Raw genomic sequence first — 20,763 nt, forward strand, 5'->3', positions numbered from 1 at the left:
TTCTGGAAGCCTGCAGATGGTGATGCTGGCAGTGGCAAGTCAGACAGAAACGGCAGCTCTGCAGCTATTCTGGGGAGGACAAGTTGTTGTCCCCTGCTACATGGAAGGGGTCTGATGTAATGGGTTCTCAGCTGGTGGCCGGCTGGGCCATGTACTGTGTAGGGCCACATTCAGGGTTCAGGTCTGGTCACTGTTACAAGCAAATAAGACATTGGCTGTGGTGAGTTAGCCTGTGCCTAACTCTGTTGTGGCCACCTTGGCCACTTTGCACCTGAGCATGTTGCCAAGCAACAAACTGGCTGGGGGACAATTGGCGTCCATAACAGGTCATGAGTCCAGTGGGTTACCAAGAGTTTGTTCTACAAAGAGCACCCTCTGGTGGGTATTTTTGGGTGCCTTGAAGATTCCCTGACCTTCCGCAGCCCTCGTCCCCATGGCCCACACAAACCCCTGACCATTTGGTTATGTTATTATTCACCCCCCAAGAGTGGAACTAAACTCTGGCCTCGTGCCATTCCTCCTTCCAGCCACGGCGCCCCTTTCTCCATTGTTCCTCAGGGCCACTTGGACCCCCATGTAGCAGGTGCTAGTAGAGTCTGCAGAGCCTGCCATGTACTGCCCTCTGCTCTGCCATTTTTCTGAGTGCTCTGCAGACAACCTGGTATTTCATACTTCTGAACATCTGCTGGGGCCCCCACTGCTTACCTGGCTGCCTCCTATTAACCCTTCAGGGCTCAGTGGGGCATCCCCTTTCCTGGAAGTCTCCACGATCACCTGCCTGCAGGCCTCTCTCCCTTAGCAGAGTGTGTGAAATGATGTACTCAGGTGGATCCTTAGACCTGTGATGGAGGATCCAGCTTTTCATCATTCTATGCCAGAGCCCAGCCCAGAGTAGTGCTCTATAAGCATTTGCTAACGTGAATGGCAGTGGCTTTATGGCTCACTTTTCTCCTGCCTCAGAATTCATTCACTTGGTTGATTCTAGAGACTTTTATCAAGCACCTACACATTTCGCCAGGCACCAGAATTCAGTGAAGAATAAGAGAGATGCAGTCCCTGCCCCGACAGCAGAATCTATGGGGAGAGATGGGCAGTTCGTAGAGTCTACAGGTAAAAATAGTTCTGTACTATTCAACTTACAAATAATCTACATGTATTATTTGGCTCAAAAATTTTTAAGAAGAGAAACTTTGTATACCTTCACCTAAAGTACAAAAAAAATTTCTTTTTTTAATTTTTAATAAGGTAAGTAAATACATTCTTAGAGACTATGAGAGATACCTGCAAGGAAACATTTCAGTTTCTGTGAGTGACTGGAAATCGGGAGCCCTGAGGGAAGAGGAGGACTCTCTGAGGCCCTGACGTTTAATCTAAAAAGTGAGGGGGCAGAGAGAGGGCAGTGTGTGAGGGCCCTGGGGAGAGGGGGAGACAGTATGAGCTCCCAGAGGACGACAGGATGGCCAGCGGTCATCCCGGGCTGTGTGGGTCTGTAAGTGCAGTGAGAAGCTGCAAAAAGTTTTTTTTTTTTTCCCAAAATATTTTTATTGTGGTGAAATATATATATATAGGAGCCCTGGTGGCACAATGGCTAAGTGCTTGGCTGCTAACTGAAACGTCAGCAGTTCAAACCCACTAGCCGCTCTGTGGGAGAAAAGACCTGGCAATCTGCTCCCCTAAAGTTTTCAACATAGGAAACCCTATTGGGCAGTTCTATTCTGTCATAGAGAGTTACTATGAGTTGGAATCGACTCAATGGCACGTAACAACAGAAATATATATAACAAAAAATTTTCCATTTTAACCATTTTTAAGTGTCTAATTCAGTGACATTGATTACATTCACCATGTTATGTAACCATTGCCACTGTTTCTGAAAGTTCTTCCATCACTCCGAACAGAAACTCAGTACCCCTTAAGCATTACCTCCCCATTTCCCCCTCCGATCTACCCCCCAAAAAGCAAAACCAAATCTGTTGGCATCAAGTTGATTCTGATTCATAGCAACCTTATAGGACAGAGTAGAACTGCCCCATAGGGTTTCCAAGGAGCGGCTGGTGGATTCAAACTGCTGACCTTTTGGTTAGCAGCCATAGCTCTTAACCACTGCGCCACCAGGACTCTACTGATTCACCCCAGGTAAACACTAATAAACTTTGTCTCTATGGACTTGCCTATTCTAGATACTTCATATAAATGGGATCATACTCTATTTGTCCTTTTGCATCTGACTTATTTCACTCAGCATATTTTCAAGGTTCATCCATGTCATAGCATGTATCAAAACTTCATTTCTCTTTATCGCTGAATAATATTCCATTGTATAGATACGCCACATTTTGTTTATGCATTCATCTGTTGATGGACACTTGGGTGGTTTCCACCTTTTGGCTGTTGTGAATAGCGCGGCAGTGAACATCGGTTTCAAGCAAGACTTCAAGCAGGAGTTGCTATCCATTTTTAGAAGATCACTGTTACTGGGGGTAAAAGTGGGAGCAGGGAGCCCAGTTAGGAGCTGCGCAGTCATCCAGGGAGAGAGGATAGGCACTTCCACTAGATGGTAGAGGCAGAGGGAGAGAAGTGGCTGCATTCAAGATCCCAAGAAAATAGAACAGGTAGATCTAGGCAATGGGCTGGATGTGGAGTGGGAGAGGCTCCTGTCCAAGACAACTCTGACTTTTCTGACACGAGGAACTGAGCTAGGAATGAGAGAGGAGGAATAGTGCTGAGTGAGAGACACATGCATTGCCAAGCTCCATCCAGTGTCTCTTTGCTGACCTTGCAGAAATTAGGCCGCTGTTGTCCTGGAAATGACCTTGAGGCTCATGAATACAGCTACCATTGGTTTCTCTTCAGCCCCTTAGCTCATGATGCTGAAGTTATTATCATGGCACTCCCACCCCATCCGAGGTTCTTGGTGCTGGTCAGCACTTAGCCCCAGCTAAGTGGGGACTGTCTGGAAGCCAGTCTTCCCTCCTCTTCCGCTAGCCCCTGTCAGCTGCCTGTGATAAATTCATTGACTTGGGAGCCAGAGCTTGGAGAGAAGTGGGTGGAGACAGTCCCCTGGTCTCTGCGGGTCCTGGCCTCCTGCTTCTCCCAGGATCCCATCTGCTGGCCACACAGGGAATTCTCGTGCAAAATCCGCATCCTGTTTGCTTTCCCCTCGGCCAAAATGGAACCCCTGTTTGGTTAATTTCTACTTTGTGGCTTATTTGGAGGCTGTCAAAACAGACCCCAGGGACCCTCAGCAGCAATTGTTCCATATCTCATTATCTTCCCCGAACCCGATTATTAGCTCAGATTTTTCTGATCGCTAGCTGCTGTTCGTGATGAGTTGTGTGCCATTAGTGCCAGCTGGTTCCCTTAAACAGGACCTACCATGCCAGGGAAAACGAGCTGGCATTCAGAGGCACCAGCCACTTGGCTTTTTAATTTTAATGGGCTCCACCAAATGTTCCAGGCCAAACAGCTCCTGAGGAACCAGAACAGACGGGCTCCTAGTCCCAGGTCTGTAGCCCACCCTGGGTTCCTTCCCAGGCTGTGGCCATCCTCACTGCTGGGACAGTAGGTCCTGGGCCATGGGCGGGGGGAGGATCGAGGCTGAGTGGCCACTTGCCTCTCCACTATTCATGCCATCCCTGCCACTGGGCCCGGCATCGCTAGGTGGGCTGGGTAACCTCCCTAACTTCTGGTGAGCTCACAGCTACAAACAGGCCCAGGTCTTCTGCCCACTGCTGCTGGTCCTCAGCTCTTCCCTTGGCCTGGGCATGTTGACTATGCTCTCAGAAGCTTGCATTGTGTTAATTGCATCCCATCCACATTGGAGAGACCCTGGTGGGCTTCAGGGGAGGGGAGGCCAGAAGAGACCTGAGACTGGAGCACTGCTTTCTCTCTTCTTTCTTCCTCCCTACTCTGGCCTCCAGTGTAGGATGGGTGAGAACATGTGAGACACCCACTCTGCACTGTGCCAGTCCTAGCCAGTGGGAAGAATGGCTGTGGCCAGGGACGGGAAGGCTTGAGGGTAACAGGACAAAGCTGAGTGTTTGCTACAACCCGTGGCCACTATTCCTCCTTACCCACCCTCCCAGCCCTGCCCACCCCCAGAGACTACCACAAGGAAGGGGCCAAGCAACCCTGCTGGCTTCTTTGGATGGCTCCCTCTTCCCACTCCTCCAGCACTTCCTGCATCTTTCCAAATGAGTTAGGTGGGGCTTTGAACGCAGACCTGATTTCTAGCTGCCGGCAGTTGGGGGATGGGTTTGAGGCCCGTCTCTCCTGACTTGATCTGCCTTCCATTTTTCACTCATCTGGACACCTGCCCCAAGCCAGTATCTGGATCTTGCTATGAAGAGCCAGTTTTAAATGGCACGTGAGGCATTGAAGCATCACTTATTAAGAAAGAAGACGATTGGAAAATAAATAGCACAGTGGTTAAGAGCAAAGCTTTGGAGTTAGCAGACCCTGGGTTCAAATCCTAATTTCACCTTCCTCATAATAGCTGTCTATCCTTGGGCAAAGTCACTTAACCTCTTTGAACCTACCTCTTCTCTGTGAAAAGGGGCAACATGTCCTACCAAAAAGCCTTGTTAGTTGCTGTTGAGTCAGCTCTGACTCATGACGACCTTATGTATAACAGAATGAACTGTTGTCAAGTCCTGTGCCATATTCATAATTGCAAAAGCCTTGTAGGGGGGATTCAATCAAGATATTTCATGTCACAGGCTTAGCGCATGGCCCGGCACATAGGAGAGACTTAACTGTCTTCTCCCAGGCCCCCTTTCCTCCTCTTCCTCTTCATCACTAATGCTCATCTGCAGGTCCTTCAGCACTTCCACGCTTTCTTCTCCACACTCTGTAGCAGCATTCGCCCTGATGTTGTTTCGGGCGAGGGGGTGAGGCCCTTTTTGAGTCACAGAAATAGACAGGCACTCCCTGCTGTGAGTTGAGGAGACCTGGACTTAGTGAAATGAGCCCTGGTGGCACAGTGGTTAAGTGGTTGGCTGCTAACCCAAAGGGCAACAGTTTGAACTTACCAGCCGCTCTGTGGGAGAAAGATGTGGCAGTCTGCTTCCATAAAGATTTACAGCCTTAGAAACCCTATGGGGCAGTTCTACTCTGTCCTGTAAGGTCGCTATGAGTCAGAATTGACTTGACAGCAGTGGGTTTTGTTTTGTTTTTTAACTTGGTGAGTCCCATCTCCATGACTAGGGTAAGCCTGGGAAGCAGGGGTGGCAGGGCCCAGCCTGGGCTAGCAGTTTCCAGCCCTGCCCCACTCTACCACACAAGGTATCCAAGCTGCCATGCATCACCCTGCCTCCCAGCCATCCCTCGAGCAAGCAGGGAGGACAAAGATTGGACTCTGAGCATCAGCTTGAGACAAAATGGAACCCAGGCAGGATCTGCCTACAGAACGCTGGCTCAGTAAGGCCCTGGGCGCAGTGCCTGCCGGGAGGGGAGGAGGCTGGTGGGCTGGCCCTCCCATTCCTGCTGTACTGCACTTGCCTAGACTGCTGCAAGCACTGGCAGCCCTGCATCTTCCTCAGTAACCCAGAAGGTTGAGGCCAGAGCCAGGGCTGAGGGAGCAGGGTAGCCTGCTAAGCTACCAGGTGTGCAGAGCCAAGAGCAGGCCGCCTTAGGGCCCGGAAAAAATCTACAGGCAGGAGCTATAGACCTGTATACCTGTCCTCTGGCCGGGCCACGTGAGCCTCTCCTTTTCTCTCTCTGTACCTATACCCATGTCATCTAACCTGCCAGAAGGTCCTTGTCCACTGCCTGGCCTAAGCCTACCTTCCCCTCCCATAAGAAGACCCCTTTCCAGCCTTTGCTGATCTCACCATCCTTTCGTTTGTTTGTTGGTTCATGCAATCATTCCCCACTCACCAGGTTGTTGAGCATTTCCCATGTGCCATCCACTATCCTAAGTGCTGGCATACAAAGATGGTACCTCCCTCACAATTGGGAGGGGACATCAGAACCATGAGGAGTGGACTGAGTGATGTTGAGATGGAGCTATTGATGATGTGTGAGGCAATTTATTGCCCAGGAGAAGGCGGCATTGTTATGATGGAGCTTCATTTATTGAGGCCTCTTATGTGCCAAGCTCACGCTAAGCATTTACATACATTCTTATACCCCTGGGATGTAGCTATTAATATTTTTTTTACAGACAAGGAAGTTGAGGCAGAGAAAGGCTAAATTACTTACCTGCCTAGGTCTCACTGCTAGTAAGTGACACTAGAGGTGGGCCTTAAAAAACAGGTGTGGAACAAGTAGAGGTGGGAAGGCATTCCAGGCATAGGAAACAGCACTGGTAAAGGCCCTACAGCTGGAAGGTTCATGTAGCATTTGATAAACAGCAACCCAGACCATGTAGATAGAATGTGGGGTATTGGAGGAGTGGGAAGGTGAGGTTATGGAAGGCCAAGTGCTGTGTGAAGGAATTGGTGATAGTGATTGGACATGTGTTCTAGAAAGACAAGGGACAGCACAGGAGATGGACTGGTGTGGGGAGTACACAAGGTGAAGGCGAGGGAGGGGGCCTGGTGTCCTGGATTGGGCAAGGGGAGCTAAGGTCTGGGTGAAGGCAGGGTAGTGGGCCCAGGGCTTTCACTTCTGCTCTGAGCTGCTCTGCCTAGCCTGGGCTCCCACTCCAGACCTGTGCCTAGGCCCTCAGTAGGGCCAAGCAAAGCAGTGGTTAGAGGTTGGAGTGGGAATGAGAGGTTCCTATACTTCGTTTAGAAGTCCTTGGGTGGTGCAGATGTTAAGTGCTGGGCTACTAACCAAAAGGTTGGCAGGTTGAACCCACCCAGAGGTGCCTTGGAAGAAAGGATTGGTGATCTGCTTCCAAAAGGTCACAGCCATGAAAACCCCATGGAGCAATTCTACTCTGCATACATGGGTTTGCCATGAGTTGGAATCAACTCAACAGCAACCAGTTTATACTTCATTTATTTGCAGATTATGTAACTTTTTACCAGCAACTGCCCCACCATCCGTCTCCCACCCCGTGGGAGGCAGTCCCACTGTGTGTGTGTGATATTTTTCCTTTCTTCCTTCCTCATGGGCCAGTTAACTGGGATGAATAGGTAATGGTACTTTAAATAGCCACACTGGACCTTTGCAACATCAGGTGACTGAGGAATAGGTGCCTGGGTGCAATTTCAGGGAGAAGACGATACCCCTGTCCGTCTGCCCTTCCTCCCGCAGGCCACTGCAACACCGTGCCCTTTTTCTGTTTTTCTCTTTCCAAGGTGGGCCTTAATGTCCTGGTTCAGAAAGCCAACAAGTTCACCCCTGCCACTCGCCTTCTTGTCCAGAGATTCGTGCCGTTCCCTGCTGTAGGTAAGACTTGCACCGGGAGGGGCTGTCTGTGTGCATGTGCTCCATGTGGACGTGTGGCGGCGGGGGTCCCCAGGAGCTGGCCTGCTCTTCCACACCTCTCCTGATGCCTGGGGTCTTCTGGCTGGGGTAACTGGAGCAAAATGTGTATGAATAGAGAAAGTGTTGACAAGGACCCTGCTGACTACCTCTGTGCCTGAGACTCTGCTTTTAGCACAGGGGCTGATTGGAATCTTCAGGCCCCCAAAGAGTCTGTAGATAGAATGCAAGGGATCCCGTGAACTTGATTGGGGAAAATATTTGCACTAACCTCTAACTGCAATTTAACATTTCCTTCAATTATAAATGTAGGCAACAAACCTCAGTAATATTAGCAGGACCTGTGACTCTTTCACCAATAGAAGTCACAGATATTTTCATGTCACATTGTAGTTTTTACAGGGATCTTAAAATGTCGTTCATGCTCAACACTAATTCACAGCTTCAGTAGTTAATAGATCCTCTGTTAGATCTCATTATTTAATTCACTAATTAAAAAACACATCTATTACTGTATCACAATTTAAAAAATAGCCTGATATTTTATTTCCATAGAATCCCTTTGTAATCCTATGTATTTTCTTTTATGCATTTAAGAACATTATTCTGAGAGTTGCATAGGCCTCACCAGACTGCCAGAGGAGTTAACCAAAAACACCAAGTCTCTTGTCATCAAATCCATTCTGACTTATAGCAACCCTATGGGACAGAGTAGAACTGCCCCATAGGGTTTCCAAGGAGCAGCTGGTGGATTTGAACTGCCGACCTTTTGGTTAGCAGTCTGAGCTCTTAACCACTGTACCACCAGGGCTCCAGAGGAGCTAATGGCGCGCGCGCGCGCGCACGCACACACACACACACACACACACACACGAAAGATTCTGAGCCCCAGCTAGTCTAGTGTTTCAAGTCTTTGAGTATTGTGGGCCCCTCAGGTTTTGGAGGCTGACACTCAAGTCCAGATGGTTGTGCATGTGCACACGTGTGTGTGAAGGGGTTTTCTCCTTCCGTCAGCCCAGTCTTGGCTGGATTTGGAGTTACCCATTGCCATTGAGTCAATTCCAACTCATAGTGGCCCTATAGGACAGAGCAGAACTGCCACATAGTTCCCAAGGAGTGGCTGGTAGATTGGAACTGCCCACCTTTTGGTTAGCAGCCGAACTTTTAACCACTGTGCCACTAGGGCTCCAAATGGATTTGGAGTTAGGAACTCATAATAGATGGGTCAGGCCTGGCCCTGAGGGCCCATCCCAGCCCTTTAAAACCTACACCCTGTTTGCGGAGGGGGCACAGCAGTGGGAAGTTTAAAGAACAGTAAAAAGAAATAAACATTGAAAGCAGCACGTGGCAGTGCATGATTAGTATTCAAAAGAGAAGTGTTCCCCTAAAGTCGTCTTTAAACTGAACAACAGTTTAGCTCAATTAATAAAGAATGTTTGCCTTAAGCATTGTGCTCTCTTAAAGAATTATCTATATGAGATCAAATTGACAACAGTAACTCTAAAACATAAATAAAGAGTTTAGGGGGCAGTGGACTAAGTTTCTAAGTTAATGGCGGTGAAACAATCCGGGTAGAGATGAAGAGAATGGTGGTACAATATGAAGAATGTAAACAGTGTCACTGAACTGTTTATGCAGAAACTGTTATGCAGAATGAGTATATGTTTTGTTGTATCTATTCTTATATACATAAAAATAAAATTAAAAAAAGAGAAATGTAAGTAGTGCTCGAATGATAACACCTGAGTTCCCCATCAGATGCCAAAGAACAAAGATGGAAGCAGGCCCAGGATGGGGTGTGGGGTCCTGTGACCTCCCTGGTGCTGAGGCTCAGTCTGAAGAGCGAGAAGTCTTGGTCCCAGCCCTGCTCTCTTCACCTTCAGGGCTCAGCTTTCCCATCTGTAAAATGGGGGCACCATACCCACCTTCCTATGTCCCAGAGCTGTGGGGAGGATGAGATGAGGCCATAGAAAATATCCTTATTGATAGGAAAATGCTTTGAAGCCCCTGAAAAGCCCCCTTGAGAAGGTGGGAGATCATTACTGGGCAGCCCCACCTCCTCAATGGCCCAGAGGCTAATGAACTCCAGGACCAACCACCCAGCTGAGCCTCAGCCAACCCAGATAATTGCTATAGCAACTCCACACTTTTAATGAACTCTTGGCTATTTCTGGCGCAGGCCATTAATGGAATAACTCTTTAGATCTGACTTTGTTAAGGGGCCTAATTGAGCGAGCACTGCTGCCGATCTGCGTTCCTTGCCATTTGGGGCTGAAGGGTCAAATGCAATCTGAAAAGTGGGCGGCTCTCAGCTGCACTGGACTGGATCTGGGACTCAGGCAGATGTAATCTGTCCCCGGAGCCACAGTTCAGATAAGAACTCCACCAGGGGCCCATTCCCACCCTGCTCTGCGCCATCTTGCTGGGTGACCTTGGGGTGGTCTTGTCTTAACCTCTCTGGGGATCTTCAGGGGAGGGTCCCTGCTTTTGGTTTTGATCCTTTCTGCCATCACCACTTGAGACCTTCTGACCTGTCCCTCTTTGGGCTCCAGCCTGTAATTCCCCCCTTTTTTGTCAGGAAGGAAACTTTGGCCCCCTCTCACTCACCCAGCCACTGTTCAGGAGTCTAAAAACCCCACATATTTCTGGCCAGTTGCACAGGCTGCACATAGCATGGGTCACAGCCCTGGTGATTCTAGCTCACCAGGATCCTGAGAAAAGCACGCCCTTTCTGGTTGCTTCCACAGGCCCACTGCCCAAGTCCTAGCTATGTGCCTGCCCGCCATCCACCCCCAGCCCCAGTTCTCTTCTCCCCCACATGCAGGCTTTTATCTCTTTGGTTCCTAATGTCCATCCCAGGCCCATCTGCAAATGGGCATCTGCTGACTCCTAGTTAACGTTAACGCAGTGGTTTACGAGAGGAAGAGACATGCCCCTCACTCACCCTACCTGGCTACCATCCAGTCCCTGCACCTGGCCTCCCTCTACCTTAGCCCCAGGCACCACCTGGCCAGGACAGAGCATCTCCAAGCCCCACTGTGTACTGGGAGGGTCTAGGTCCTGCCAAGTGTTCACCCCTGCTCTCTGCAGTGGGCCAGGCTAATGTTAAGGCCACTGAGAAGCTTGCTCAGGACTTGCTTTACCTTGTAGAGGACATTTGCCCCCTTGGGGCCCTGGTATGATGAGGAGACAGGACTCAGCAAGCCGTGAGTGCACATAGGATGTAGGCTGAGACAAGAGGAAGCGATCATATTAAGCCCTGGCTGTTGTGTGTATGTGTGTTGGGGTAGGTGTGTTCAGTGTGACAGAAGGGTCCTGAAGGGGCCTTTGTGCCCTGTGCTCAGAAGCCACATCCTCACTCCCACCTCCTGGGCAGGCTGGAGACTCAAGTTCCAGGGAATACGGAGGCTCCCGGCAGTCAATGGCTCTTTCCCATCCCTCTGACTCCTGGCTCCTCCCAGGACCTCCAGCTCCAGCCTGGTGTAGGAGGTGGGAGGAGACTTCTCTTCACTGGACTCCATTCACCTGAGACACCCAGGGTGCAAGACCCCTGGTCTCCGCACCCAAATCTGCTGCTCCCACCCCACTGCCTGCAATCTCCTCATCTGGAAATGGGGCATGGAAACAGACCCCGCTTCAGCTCCTTCCTGCTGAGACCTCCTTCACAGTTGCTGCAGGCCTCCCTGAGTTTGCAGAGCCCAACACACAGGGATTTCTGTCTTTCCACATTTCTCCAGCAGGCCAACCTTCTACTTCAGTTCTCCTCCTTACCATTTTACAGAAGAATAAACAAATTCAGAGTTGCTAAGAGTTATACTAAGATGAGGAAAACCCAGGCCTTCCAGGCCCAGCCTAGGGCTATCTTGACTTGGATAGCCCTCACCCCTGTGGCTGAAAGCGTCCAGAGTCACTCAGTGTCCCACCAGGAGCAGGCTTTGCCTCCAAGCTCACCCCTGGTGTTTCAGCCCAGGTGTGTGTGCACGCATGTTCATGTGTGTGCTGAGTATGTGTGTGTGCATGTACTTCGTGCCTATGAACACATGGAAAGCCAGGGAGGATGGCCACTTCTCTTCCTCAAGCTGGTTTCCAAGCCTTGCTGTGCCCCTGGTCTAGAACAGCAATCATGTGGGAAATCTCAGTTTCTATTTATACATGGAGATGTTAGGAAAGACGGTGAGCCCAGGAGCATGTGTGCTGACATCAGAATCGATCAGGGACTGGTAATTAATTTGTTTAGACCTTAATTAATTCTCCCGTTCTTTCTTATTTGTGGACTGTCACGCTTAATTGTGTTCAGGAGCCTTGAGCTCTGAGCAGGCCCTCCATTAATTGATGTGTGGTTGCTGAGAGGTGGAAGTTAATAGTTTGGGGAGCTAGGCAAACAGTGTAATTAAAGGTGAATAGAAGAGGCACTGGAAAAGTACACACCCCCAGGTCCAGCCACCAACTCCATGAGCAGAGTTCATTCTAGGAGAATGTGGGCCACACAAACAGCCCCTCTGTGAGGAACCAGTGGGCTGGGGGTGGGTAGGAGGAGTTAACTAACTGGAGTGCTGGGTCCTGGTTCCCGTGGTCTAGAACAGCAATCGTGGGAAATCTCAGTTTCTATTTATATATGGAGATGTTAGGAAAGACGGTGAGCCCAGGAGCATGTGTGCTGGCATCAGAATCGATTAGGGACTGGTTCTGATGGTCCATCATGGTTGCCATGGTCCTTGCTGGTGAGAGGACTAGACATGCCTTGTTGTCAGGAAACGGGAGGGTGCTTTAGCTGAGAGCTGAGAGGGGAGGCCCCATGGTGTCAGCTGGGCAAGCACAGCTGGAGGGCTGGCATCTCAGGCTCAGTGTATATATGTGTGTGAGTGGGCAGGAAGCCCTGAAAGTCACCCCCAGGCTTCCTGGCTGAACCCACATGGAGCAAGAACAAGCAGGGTCCTGGGCTGATAAAGAACCCTATCTGGGGAGTGAGCTCACTGTGGATGGGGAAGGAAGAGAGACCAGAGCCTCAGCATCAGCCAGCTGACTCCTCCCTTAGGAGGATGACCTTCTTGCCTGAACTGGAAAGACTAGCCTCATCATCCCTTTGCCGGGAGACTTCTTCCTGTGCTGTCCCCAGCAATTCTCTTCCATTAAATGTCACAGCTTATTTCATTGCCGTGGAAAATTCCCTGTGTCGACTAGCTAGTCCATTCCTCAGGGTGTTTGGGGGAAAGTCTTCTATTCATGCATACCCAGTGTGCTCCCCCTGCCCCCCATCTCCATGCAGGGGTGGTCAAATGCTCAAAATGGCACAAAAAGCAAAGGTTCTGGTAGTAAGTGCTATAAAGTTTCATAAAAGGATGAAATCCGGTAGAGATGATCTCTTAATCATTTTCCAACACTAAGATTTTAGAAATCTAATGTGAACTGAATTATTTAGGGAGAATATTTTTGCTTACTAAAAAAAAAACAAAACAAAGGACTAAACTACACCATCAAAGGAACATTTAGGCACAGTGGGCGTGAATTTTGCAGAACCATGGAAGGAAGCTCTCGTCAGAACTTTGTGGAAGGGTGGGGTGGGCTGCGTGCCAACATTGGGGGCAGCCCCAGAGCTGGCATGGGTCCCCAGTGTGTGTCAGGCCCCAAGAGGACACAGGCAGTGGGTCCATGTCAGCCAGAGGGAAGTCTCTAGTAATGTGCCCCAGGGCTCTATTTCCACTTCAGTTACTGCATTACTGCCTTGAACAGGGGAGGCCTGTTGCTCACATTCAAAGAGCAGGGACACCAGTCTGGCAGGGATTGTGAATTCATTGGCAACCGTACCAGGATCCAGAAAGATTTGTAGAAGTGGGCAACAGCCCAAGAGTAAGGGTGCCTGGCTTAGCCCGAGTACTCAGGGCAGACACCTGAGGGTTTTGTGGGCTCTTTGCTGAGGACGCTGACACAGTGGTTAAGAGCTTGGCTGCTAACCAAAAGGTCAGCAGTTTAAATCCACCAGCTGCTCCTTGGGAACCCTATGGGGCGCTTCTACTCTGTCCGGTAGAGTTGCTATGAGTCGGAATCGACTCTACAACAGCAGGTTTTTTTGGTTTTTGTACTGAGGACAGGGCTCAAGTATGGTGTATGACCTCTGATTGACTCCTCAGACTTCAGTCACATTCCTAGAGATAGAGGCCCCAGAACAAAGGGGTCTCTAGTTCTGGGCTCCACAAGTCAAGAGTAGCACTGATAAATGGAAGCCCAATGAGAGTGGCAGGATAATTATGAATTCTGAAAAAATGGCAGAGCCTGTCACTGGAACAAGCTACCTGCACCCTGGGTTAGGAGAGTGTCCCAGTAGTAGACCAGCCCAAAAAGCTGTGGGGGACACTCATGTGTGACCAAGTGGGTCAGGACCTGTAGGTGCTCAATAAATGCTTATTGAATGAATGACTTTTGTGATCCCTTCTGACTCAGAGATTTTATAATTCCTGAAATCACAGGGAACTGGGCCTTGAAGGAAAAGTCAGACTTACAGAGGCAGAGAAGGTCAGGAAGCACAGGGCAGGGGAGATTGGGGTTATGAATATGGTGGGCTCCAGCTGAGGGAGCAAGCCACCTGGTTGAGGTCGGGGGGGTGGGGTAGAGGGCACGTTGGGGTCCTGAATATTAGCTTAGGGTACCAGCTTTATCTTATGGTTGATGGGGAACCACTAAAGAGTCTTGAGCTAGGGGAGCAGCTGTGATAAAATGGAGTTATTCGGAAAATGGATATGTTAGCAGAATCTTATATTAAGAGATTCTGAACTTTAGAGTCAGTCAGCCCACCCCTAAATTTACAGACTGATTTTTCAATCCAGAAATTCCCAGTCCTGTGTTTGTGACACCTCAATATGAGTTGTGAAACTCCCCCAATTCTTAAGCTATTTAAAAGAAAATCTGTTTCCTCAAAAAGTTAAACATAGAATTACCATATGACCCAGCAATTCCACTCCTAGGTATATACCCAAAAGAACTGAGAGCAGGAACTCAAACAAATATTTGTACACCCATGTTCATTGCAGCATTATTCACAATAGCCAAAAGGTGGAAACAACTCAAGTGTCCGTCAGCAGATGAGTGAATAAACAAAATGCGATGCATACATACAATGGAATATTGCTTAGCCATAAAGAGAAACAAAGTCCTGATACATGCCACAACATGGATGAACCTTGAAAACATTATGTTGAGTGAAATATGTCAGACACAAAAGGACAATCGCTGTATGACCCTACTTATACAAAAGACTTAGAATAGGCAAATGGATAGAGACAAAAATTTATTAGTGGTTACCAGGGGCTGGGGAGTAAGGGGGAAAGGGGATTTATTACTTAAGGAGTACTGAGTTTCTGTTTAGGGGTATGAAAACATTTGGAAATGGATAGTGATGATGGTTGCACAACATGATGAATGTAATGAATGTCACTGAATCATACACTTAAAGTGGTTAAAAGGGAAGTGTTTTGTTATATATATATTTTACTGCATCTCAGGTGCAAAAATGGGGAATATTGTGAAATCAAGCAAATATTAATGTGTACAACCTCCTTGGATAATCATCATTCCTCTACTGGCAGAGCAACTGCATTCTGCTGTGATTTGTGGATGTGTGTGTGTTTAAAGGCAGTGATGTGAATCACGTACCTTTGTAAATAATGGACTGTCTCCGACAGGTGAGAACATGGCTCCAGTGCCTTGTCTCTGGGAAGTGGGATGAAGCTAAGGGTTGGGAGTCAAGGAGACTTACTTTTTACTATGTACTCTTCTGTTGTTTGAATTGTTTACTGTGTGCCTGTGTTACCTTCAAAATAGTAGGAAGGAAGGAAAGAAGGGAGCAAAGGAGGAATAAAGGGAGGAGAGGAGAGGGGAGAGGAGCGGAGGCTGGCACTGCCTTCCTCTCCTAGTAGATAAGGCAGTGGAGTCTGGGAGTACTTTGTCCAAGATCAGTCTGTAGCCTGGGTGGGAACGCGGATCCCCTGGTTGCTACTAGAGTGTTTTGTTTTAAATGAGAATGGCTCTATTTTTTTTGTAAGTTTTTAAAATTTATTTTGTTGTTATTGAGAATTTACACAGCAAAACATACACCAATTCAACAGTTTCTACATGTACAATTTAGTGACATTGATCACATTCTTCGAGTTGCACAACCGTTCTCACCCTCCTTTACTGAGTTGTTCCTCCCTCATTAATAGAAACTCACTGCTCCCTGAGGTTCCTATCTAATCTTTCAAGTGGCTGTTGTCCATCTGATCCCATATAGATAGATCTTGAAAGAGTACAGGTTTGGTAATAAGATCATGCTGGTGTCATTACTTAAGAGGAAAAATAACCTGTTTTATTTACCCAGATATTTATCATTTCTATTGCTCTTTCTTCATCCCAAGTATCCCTCTGGTATCACTTCCCTTTCACCTGAGGAACTTCTTTTAGCATTTCTTTAAGGGCAGGTCTGCTGGCAACAAACTCTCTTAGCTTTCCTTCGTCTCAGGATATTTCTATTTGCCTCATCCTTCAAGGATATTTTTACTAAATATGAAATTCTCTGTTAATTATTATTTATTTTAGCACTTTAAAAATGTTGTAGACTCTACCGTCTTCTGAACTCGATGGTTTTTTGTGAGAAATTTTCACTAATTCAAATTACTGTGCCCCTATATGTAATGGTTTATTTGTCTCTGGCCACTTTCAAGATTTTTTTCTTAATCTATGGTTTTCAGCAGTTTAATTATAATGTGCCTGGTTGTGTTTTTTTTTTTTTTTTTTTTTTAAATTTATCCTGTTTTGGGTTCACTGAGCTTTTTAAACCTGTTAACTCATGTTCTTCAACAAATTTGGAATGTGTTCACGGTAATTAAGTCAATTTTTTTTTTTTTGGCACCATTTTTTTCCTTCTTTCCTTCTTGTATCCCAGTGAAATATTAACTCTTTTGACATTGTTCATCAACCCCTAAGACTTCAATTTGTTTTTCTTTTTATTTTTTATTGTACTTTAGATGAAGGTTTACAGAACAAATAGTTTCTCAAACAGTTAGTACACATATTGTTTTATGACAATGGTTAACAACCCCACAACATGTCAACACTGTCCTTCTCAACCTTGGATTCCCTATTACCAGCTTTCCTGTCCCCTCCTGCTTTCTAGTCCTTGTCCCTGGACTGTTGTACCCCATTAGTCGCGTTTTGTTTTATGGGGCTGTCTAATCTTTGGCTGAATGGTGAACCTCGGGAGTGACTTCATTACTGAGCTAAAAGGGTATCCGGGGCCATACTCTGCTTTTTTTTTTTTTTTTTATATGTATAATACACGATTATTGTATAAAGTTAAACAATTCTACTTCCCTCCCCAGAGATAATTTTGGTATATATCCCTCCAAAGCAAGTAAACATCTAAGAGTATGAATCTCTGCCTATTTATTTATCCATGTATAGTGTAAATATACCTATGTAAATGTAGATTTCATATAAATGGGATCATGCTATATATACTGCTCTGTAAACTGCTTTTTTTTTACCTCACAGTAAATTTTGCACATCTTTCCATGACAGTCACAAATGTCTAACATATCCTTTTTAACAGCCACAAGAACTCGTTCCATGTCTGTTTTTCTTTAAATGATGAAATATTTCAAACACATAGAAAATGATAGGAAATAGAGAAATAAAAGGTTGCGTACACCCAAAGCCCTCCCTGTCCTCCACCTTCTTGGTCCTATTCTCCTCTTTCTATACCCAGGGAAGACCACTATTTTTATAATTTTACCATATGTGTATTACCATAAACCATGAATTGTACTGCTTACGTGTTTTTAAATTTTACATTAACTGTATCATACGGTACATATCCTTTTGAAACTTGGTTTTAATTGTGCTTTTGAGATTTACCCATGTTAACACATATACACTCATTTCTTCTGCTATAAGGTACTCTATTGTATGGCTGTTTCACAATTGATTAATTGGGGACATTTCAATTGTTTCCTGTTTTTTCTTATGATACACAATTCTGTACTAAATAACCTTGTATACATGTCCATGTGTAAGAGTTTCCCCAGGGCAGGGGTTTTCAAACCACTATCTGTATCACAATCATCTGGGGAAGATTTAGAAAAATACAGCTATTTCGGCCCTGAGTCCTTAGGCGGTGCAAACGGTTAAGGGCTTGACTACTAGCTGAAAGGCTGGCAATTCTAACCTACCCAGAGGTGCCTCAGAAGACAGGACTGGTGATCTGCTTCCAAAAGGCCATAGCTTTGAAACGTCTATGAAACAGTTCTACTGTGCACACATGGGGTCACCATGAATCAGAATCGACTCGACGACTAAAAACAACAACATCTGGGCCTTACCTCCGATGTGGTTTCAGTTGTGCAGCCAGTGTTGAGAATCACCAATCACTAGGGTGTGTATCTAGAAATGGAATTACTAGGTCACAGGGTATGTCCATCTCTAACTTCACTAGACATTGCATGTTGGTTTATATTCCACCAGCGGGGCGTAAATTTTTGTTTTCCTACATCCTCTTCAACACTTCTTCAATATCTGGTATTATCAGTCTTTTAAAATTTTTGTCCATCTAAAATGGTTAGTTAATCATTTCAGTTTGCAGTTTTGTAATTCCCAGTATGGTTGAAAATCTTTCCTTAGCTTTACTGGGATTTAGGTTTCCAAACAGAAGAGAGACAGAGAGAGAAGAGATCCCTATTCCATACCACACACCAAAACAAATTCTAGATACATTAAAGACCTATGTGTGAAGAGTAAAATTTAAAAACTGGTAGAAGAAAATACAGATGAATACTTACAACATTGCAGTAGGGATAGAGTTTCATAATGACACAAAAAGTATATACCAGAAAGGAAAGGACTGTTTATTTGATTATACAGTATATTATCTGACAGAAGAGACCATCAACAAAGTGGAAAGACAACCCCAGACTTGGAACAGGTATTTGTAAACCATTTAACCAGCGAAGGTTAGTGTCCAAAACATATAAGAACTCCTGCAAATCGATGTATTTAATTTAAAAAATATATCTTTGACTATTAGTGAGATTGAGTTCATGTTTATTGATTTTCTGTAGTTCTTTTATGAATTACCTACTCATTTTTTTTTGTAATTTCAATCATTGTATCTTTTAATAATTTTTAAACGCTCTTTATATATTTTATGAATGTTTTTGGCTAAAAGTTACAGAAACTCTCAACTCAAACTGGCTTAAATAATAAAGGAATTTATCACTTTACAAAGGGCGAGTCTCAGGTGAGGCCATATCTATAGCAGAATAATGTCATCAGGGACCCTTCCTTCTATCTCTCCACTCTGCCAGCCTTCTGGGGGCTTCATTTTCAGGCTAGCTCCTCTCATGGTTCAAAGATGGTAGCAGCAATGCCAAGCATCACCTCCAGACCCAACAACTTCCAGAGGACAGGAGGCTCTGTCTCCCTGCCACCCTTTCTTTGGTAGGAGGAGACCTTTCTCTGAAGTCCCCTAGCAGTCATTCTTCACTGGCTAGGATCCGGTTGCACCTCCCTTCCTAAACCAAGGGGAATAGGATTATTACAATTAGTGTAGACTAATCTTTTGTGAGTAGAATAGCTGTTGGGGAGCTAGTCATCATGACCCGCCATAAATTAATGTCAGTAGCTCTTTGTCATATTTAATAAATACGTTTTCTCAGTTTCCCATTTCTTATAATATGGTTTATAAACAGATATTGAATGTCATATTACTCAGTCCTAAGATGCCTCAATTTTAAGAGGCATTAATATAATCGCCTTTCAGAAGAGGAGCACTGTATTAAATGTTCGTTTGAACAAATAAACTAGATTAGCATTCACTTGCACATTCAGTTACAAGGCACTTTCGTCAGTATCGAGGAGCCCTGGTGACACGGTGGTTAAAACACTCGGCTGCTAACCAGAAGGTCTGCAGTTGGAACCTACCAGCCGCTCCCGTGGGAGAAAGATGGGACAGTCGCTTCTGTAAAGATTACAACCTTGGAAACCATATAGGGTAGTTCTACTCTGTCTTGTAGGGTCCCTGTGAGTTGGAATCGACTCGACGGCAGTGGTTTTTTTCCTTTAGTTTCACAACATTTGAATCTAAGACTTTAAATAAAGCCTGTAAATACATTTAGAGTTTAAGGATTTTTCTAATTCTCTTTTGGACATCGGTAGTTAAACACTGCATCACAGCCACCCACTGTTTTTCGTAATTCTTTCTTCTAATCTTGACCCCTTGGCTCCTTTGACAGTATAATTTCAAAGCATATAATAGTGTGGAAATTTTTGTCTGCATTTCCTGTTTGGTTATACTTGTGGTTCCATTTTTTATTTCTTTACTTGAAGGAAAAAAAAATTCTGAAGTTAATCAACTTCTTTAGGAAGTTTTTGACAAATAGGTGCCTGAAAGGGAACCCATAATTAATTAGATCACATCACCTCCTGCTAGCTTTAACATTTTTATGATCAACTTCAAGAATTTTAGTGATTTCTTGTAAGTGTCTAGACAAGTATGATTACATTCTCACTGTAAACATTCAAACAACCCAGAAAATTTTAGAGTCAAAAAGTAAAAGTCCTTTTCAACTCCCCCTAATCCCCAATCCCCAAGTCTGGTTCCCTTCCACAAAGGGACCACTGTGTGAGGTTGAATCTTCCAAAACATTACCTATGGATGTGTGCACACACGTATGTGTGCATGCCGGTTGCAAGGTTTTACATGCATCTAATCATCCTGTACATACTCAGTGGCTTTTTTTCCTCATAAAAGTTTGTTCTGGAAATCTTCCCGTGTGAGTTCCCTAATGGTGGACATTTAGGTTGTTTCTAATTATTTGCTCTTACAAACAGTGCTATAATTAACATCCTTGTAAATGTCTCTTTGTGCATATGGGCAAGCATTTCTTTAGGGTAGCTATCTATGGTTTGGCAATTTCTACTGCCTTTAATTGCATTGCCTGGTATCTGGCAGACAATCTTCTGCATGTACAATAACTTTTCATGTCCATGCTCCATTATAGTATAAGTTTTAAAAAGATGTCTTAAGCAACAATTAGGAATCTAAGTTTAAGTTCAAATTCTGTGTGGGTTGCTACACTTGGATGAACAGATACCTCTACCCATGGCTAAGTTGACACATACACAGGCCATTGTGTTTGGTAGCAGGTGAGGTGTCCTACCCTACCCCCTACCCCCACCCCCAACTGCAACATACATGGTAAGGCACATTATGATTTTTAAAACATTAAAATATAGGAAAATACCTCTTAGAACATTTTATGGTATTTATGGTATTTTATTTTCCCCAAATGAACAGCATATTGCTCTCCACCAAGTTTTGAATAAGGAGCCCTGGTGGCTAAATACTTAAGTGCTCAGCTGCTA

At 45.7% G+C, this 20,763-nt stretch overlaps 1 protein-coding gene across 3 annotated transcripts in view; it reads left to right on the top strand.

Moving 5' to 3' along the window:
- The window catches only part of SFXN5 (sideroflexin 5), a 148,253-nt gene that overhangs the window by 96,436 nt on the left and 31,054 nt on the right, over window positions 1–20,763 (top strand). For 2 of the 3 annotated variants that reach the window (XM_004369206.3, XM_023732725.1), the window contains one exon: window positions 7,248–7,338. In XM_004369206.3, the coding sequence (XP_004369263.1) occupies window positions 7,248–7,338 (91 nt within the window). Of the gene's footprint in view, window positions 1–7,247; window positions 7,339–20,763 lie in introns of those variants that run through there. The other variant, XM_023732733.1, reaches the window with a different exon arrangement.

The sequence above is a fragment of the Trichechus manatus genome, unplaced genomic scaffold (assembly GCF_000243295.1).
Source record: "Trichechus manatus latirostris isolate Lorelei unplaced genomic scaffold, TriManLat1.0 scaffold00004, whole genome shotgun sequence".
Taxonomy (NCBI): Eukaryota; Metazoa; Chordata; class Mammalia; order Sirenia; family Trichechidae; genus Trichechus; species Trichechus manatus.